This window comes from Pyxicephalus adspersus, chromosome 5 (assembly GCF_032062135.1).
Source record: "Pyxicephalus adspersus chromosome 5, UCB_Pads_2.0, whole genome shotgun sequence".
NCBI lineage: Eukaryota > Metazoa > Chordata > Amphibia > Anura > Pyxicephalidae > Pyxicephalus > Pyxicephalus adspersus.
In genome coordinates, this window is record NC_092862.1 from 10,901,669 (window position 1) to 10,907,371 (window position 5,703).

At 43.1% G+C, this 5,703-nt stretch overlaps 1 protein-coding gene across 1 annotated transcript; it reads right to left on the bottom strand.

Annotated features, from left to right (window-relative positions):
- Positions 1 to 481: 481 nt before the first annotated feature.
- Positions 482 to 4,232, bottom strand: MYC (MYC proto-oncogene, bHLH transcription factor). The gene is made up of 3 exons (XM_072410651.1): positions 4,078 to 4,232; positions 2,487 to 3,187; positions 482 to 2,031 (listed from the first exon to the last, which is right to left on the bottom strand). Exons 2-3 carry the CDS (start codon positions 3,163 to 3,165, stop codon positions 1,448 to 1,450), a joined length of 1,263 nt encoding a protein of 420 aa, XP_072266752.1. The 5' UTR covers positions 3,166 to 3,187; positions 4,078 to 4,232; the 3' UTR covers positions 482 to 1,447.
- Positions 4,233 to 5,703: the final 1,471 nt, after the last annotated feature.

Sequence of the window (5,703 nt, forward strand, 5' to 3'; positions counted from 1 at the left end):
CTGCATGATGTTGGTTAGGTTCTCCCTGCGTTTGTGTGGGTTTCCTCAGGGTACTCCCACATTCCAAAATCATGCAGTTAGGTTAATTGGCTTCTCTGTAAAATGGACCATAGCCATTATTAAAAAGACATATGACTATGGTAGGGGGGTTAGATTGTGAGCTCCTTTAAGGGACAGTTAGTGACATGAATAGTAAAGCACTGCATAATACGTCTGCACTATATAAATACTGTGTAATAATATTAATAGAAGTTGGTTGTACATTATTGTCTTTAAGTACTCAGACATACAGGGGCTTAAGATGAAGTATCATGTACTTACTGTACCTCCAGAGTTTGGGGTGCTTGAGCAGCCAATCACAAATCTACTATAAACCAGTTATTGTTCCAGTATGGCCAAAGCACAGTCCACTTTAAGCCAATACAAACACAATGTCGAGTAACAAATCAATATAACAAGTGAATAGTTTAAGACAGACAAGTTTTTTTTTTTAAATTCATTTATTTTCTGAAGCTTTTTCCAAATGGCTTGCCACTTTAAAGGCTACTATATCAGTCTGGGCTCAGCCCAATATAGTTTAATTTAAGCAAACAAGCTTTTTTTTTTAGGAACATTGATGAATTTTCAAACTGCCAGCATGTTATAATATCATTAAGAGAATCATTATAGAACAAACCCAATATTCCTTTAAACTTCCCTTTCATCCAAAGGGCCACCCAGGCTTGTGGGAGTCTTTAAAACAGGAAGGAAAGTCTTTTTTTTTTTTGCAAGTAATCCAATTTAAAGCTTTCCGATTACATGTTGGACAGTGCTTTCATCAGCTCTTCAGAATATTCTTAATACTAGATCAAATATAGAATTATTATTAACCAATGACAACTTCCATAATATATTTAAATATTATAACAAAACCAAAAACAATTACTTAAAGGCAGTATTGGCAGCAACAAGCAGAGGTGTTAAAACTTTGCTCTTTTTTGCCAGGTGTTAGACGTTTACATTATTAATACAAGTTATTTCTATAAAGATTTTGTTAAGGATACCATAAATGACAGCATGTATATATTTTAAGCTATTCAGAGCCAAACTTCAGGAAATCTCTTTATATGAAAAATAAAGGTTTTAAATACAAAGATATGTAAAAACGAACAAAAAAAAGTTTGCGCCCCCTCAAGCAAATAAAACAAAAAAACATAATAAAACAAAAAAAAAACATAAGTTCAAATATCCCGTATACCCATTTGAATATTGAGGCAGTATTAAGGTGCTGGCACAAATCGAACGACCATGCCAAGGTTGTGTAGGTTTGTTTATCCAATCCTTTAACATGCACTTGTCCAAAAGTCTACAAGTTTTTTAGTAGGATTCAAAAAAAAGTCAACCTTGAAATAGGACTGTCACAATTCGGTTTTGAAGTCTATCAAGAAGTTACTAACTTTTGCAAAACTCACAAGCTCTTGAGGTGTTTGAGCTTCTGTTTTAATTGTTCTCTTTTGAGTTTTAACTGTTCTGTTTCCCGAACAAGCCTTTGCTCCTCTTCTTGCATGGAAAGTACATATTCTGTTGCCTTTTTTAAGATAACTACTTTAGGTGCCTTTTCATTATTTGCTACCTCAGGGATCTGGTCTCTAAGAGCAAAAAAGCTCAATTTAAGTTCGTTGCGCCTTTGGCGTTCCAATACATTATGTGTCCGCCTTTTGTCATTTTCCTCACTGTCAGACGACCGAGGGCTCGAACACTTGCGATTGTTGCTGATTTGTTTGAGGACTCTGGCGTTGCTGTCAAGCTTTGCTCGCTTTGATGAAGGGTAGTCCATTTTGGTTGTAGGAGGTGCGGCGTAGTTGTGTTGGTGAATGGGCACGTGACACCTCTTTAAAACTAGAGGACTGTGGTGATGTCTGGAGTGGTGGGAAGAGGATTCGCTTTTCTTCGATGCTGGGTTGCGCTTCTCTACGGTCACCACATCGATCTCCTCCTCCTCCTCTTCTTCTTCTTCCTCCTCATCATCATCATCATCCTCCTGTTCCTCTTCTGTAGGGGGAAAAAAATGAAAAGCTGGTTAGTACAACTGTACAGATGGCTTGAAGTAGTTCCAGCTATGAATGCAAAATACCCAACCACCCCAAGCTCTGATTAAATTAGATAACAATGAGAACATTAAAGCCAAGCTTGCACAGCATTCTTAGAAAGCATGCCGTATCTAAGCTTACTCTTACTCTCAAGCCCAAACCACTTTCACCGATTGCCCCACCCACTACTGCAGTGCTGCAGAATTTACAGATAAGGACAACTTGTAGCAGCTGTGACAGATCGCTTAGAGAACAGTCTGACGAGTCGCACCACATGTACAAGAGAAAGCCACTCCCTTTATTTCGCCGGTGCATGATGTAGAACCACTTGCGTAGAAAAAAGTCAAAGCCCTTAAAACCCTTACAGTAATCTATTATTCCTTTAAAATAATAAAAACTTAGTTGTCGAATACTTACCAGACTCAGAACTGCTGCTGTTGCTGCTGATAGGTGGAGTATCCAATAAGTCTTGATCTAAGCACTGAGAACTGCTCCTAGAAATGCTGTCATTTACAGGATATGGAAAGACAACAGATGGGTCTATGCAATCGGAGCTTGGGTCATGGAGGTATCCACTGCTGGTCCTGTTGGACCCAATGGGACTGAGGTTGCCTTGGCAGGAGTTAAGCTTCTGTGGGATCGGCTGCTGTTGGTTTTGGGGTTGGGAAGCAGAGTTCTCCTTCCTAGAAGCTTGGAGAGACGCCAACTTTTCCGACACCACTTTCTCCAGCTTGGCTGCCGCAGAGAAGCCACTCCACATACAGTCCTGGATAATAATGGACTTGACGAACGCCTCGTCATCTGGGTCGCAGATGAAGCTTTGGTTCACCATATCCCCTCCCAGGAACTCTGTGACCAACTCCAGCTGGTCAGTGGAAGGAAAGAGGCTGGAGATGCTAGAACTACGGCTTGGGGAACGAGGTGGGGTAGGCAGGAGCTCAAACTTCTTCCAGATGTCCTCGCTGGGAGCCGGGGGCTGCAGCCGGTTGTACTGCTGCTGGTAGAAGTTCTCATCTTCATCAAAGTAGAAGAAGGGCTGTATGGAGTCATAATCCAAGTCGTAGTTCCTGCTCTGGAAGTTGGAGTTGAGAGGCATGGTGCTGGTTTTTCTTGGGGACCTATAAAAAGAGCATTCGGTTAGATGAGCCATCTTTACCAAAGTAGAACACCAAAACTTTTAAATGGAACGTACCAAGATAACACTTTCTTAGCAAAGAAATATTCAAGAGAGAGTTCAGCAGAAACTTAGAGGAACAAAGAGGCGAGTGTCAAACATAAAGCTTCAGAAAAAAAGCCGGCTGTGCAAGGGGAGGAGGAATGATCACATGGAGACATCCAGCCCTGCAATACTACACTGGATCCAGAGAGCCACATCCACACTAAAGCTGCATGACAGTCCAACGCAACCTACTGACAGAGGGAGCTTTAAATGGTAGAACCCAAAAAGACAGAAGTCACCTTAGAATAGGATCCACTCTGCCAATGACTATGGAGCATTACAATAACCTATAGCATGTCCAGCAGGGTGGAGATGGACGCAGATCATTGCTTAGAGCCAGAACCACCCACATCAGACCACCAAACCCCTCTTTACTATGACACCCCCTCCTCTCTCTCATCCACCCCTACTACAACAGCTGTATTTAAATGAGGACAGAATAATGGAAACCCCAAAATTTTAGCAGAGACCACCAGCATGACACTCCAAAGCACTACAACAATGACAGCTACATTGTAACACAAGACTGATCTCCAATTCCAAGCAACAGATCTACTAATAAAGTAGAAAATTCATATCATATTTCACAATCATGATGCAAAAAGTAATATTGAGGATGACCAGCATTAGGAGGTTACACCCCATCTGGATAGGGCTAAGCACTCTTTAATCATAGCAGTCCAGCTAAGCAGCCCATCACAGATCTTGGGGCACCTCCAGCACCCCATCTCTCTGAACCAATCCAAAAAATGACCACCATAGCCCAAAATAAGGTGGTGGACGCCTTACCCTGGTTATTTAAATTCCACAATCCGTTGGTTGTCTTGTAAATCCAAAGGAAAACCCTTTTCTCCCTCCCTAGATCCCGAGCACACCGCTCTGCTACCTTCTCCCAGCACTAAGTCCGGAGTCTACTGAGCGAGGCTGCCTTATATAGTGTCCGCTGGGGTCTTCGCGCCAAATGCCGATGAAGGGGCGGGGATTTACGCAAAGCGGGCGTGGCTGAGAGGAGTAGCCGTAGTAAAAGTCGCTTAACTCATTCACTGCAGGTTGTAAACAGTGCGGCGCGCGCTGCCTTCACTACGAGTCATTCATAGCAACGGGTCGCGTGACCAGCCAGCGGATACAATGTAACACATGCCGCCGCTTCTTTATTATCACCTCATCGGTCACTGGAAGCCAGGGCAACGCCAGGGTGAGGACTGACACAGTGCTAGGGACATATAGGAGGAATATTATACATGAAATATATAACTTTTATTTAGGGCCCCTTTTATATTCTATATAGACTCCCTCTTCTTCCCTCCAGTCATGGCTGAGCTAAGCCTTCCCGGTTACTAGGAAAGCCGAGAGTTCCTGGCCGTGACCGGGCTCCCACAGCTCTCCCCTCACACAGAGCCGGTGGTCCGGCCACGCCCACTTTCTCTGCACTCAGCTGATTGACAGGACAGAGGGGCGTGGTCTCCTGCACAATCACTTTCCCTGGAGGCTTCAGAGTATTAACCCTTCCCTGCCCCCCATTCAGGGAATGGCCTGTCATTGTCAGCCTGCTGCATGCAACTCCTTGTATGAGGGCGAATGTAACTAGCAGGGGCAATATATTACATGGGAGCAAGGCATGTGAGAACCTAACTAGTAACTTACCTCTAATCTATCAATTTATTCATTCTCCACTAATCAGCAATCATATATCTACCCAGTACCTGCACCAATCAGAAATCATATATCTACCCAGTACCTGCACCAATCAGAAATCATATATCTACCCAGTACCTGCACCAATCAGAAATCATATATCTACCCAGTACCTGCACCAATCATATATCTACCTACTCAGTACCTGCACCAATCAGCAATCATATACCTTCCCAGCACTTGCACCAATCAGCAATCATATCTACCCACTACCTGCACCAATCATATATCTACCTACCTACCCAGTACCTGCACCAATCAGCAATCATATATCTACCCAGCACCAGAACCAATCAAAAATCATATATCTACCTACCTAGTACCCACAATATTTAGCAATCATACACCTACCTACCATCTTCCTAGTACCCACATATTGATCAGCAATCACATACCTACCTTTGATCACCCTTTGTCAGTTTCTGCATTCTTTTAAACTCCCCCATACACCCCATAGAGAAGCCCAGAGATTAACCCTTTAGTTGCCAGCCCCCAGCAATGCCCATATATGGGTTAATACTGCAGCCCCCCACCCCCCCTTGCAGGCTTCATTCATAAAGCAGCACAGGAATTCCTGCACAGCCACATTGCTGGATTGACATGAAATTGATTCACTTAAAGTGTGAGAATGAATCCCCCCCCCAGCAATGCAATGCCACTTTCCTGTCACATGCCCATCAAAGGTTTAATCATTACAGTTTCTCATTAGGATATACAGGA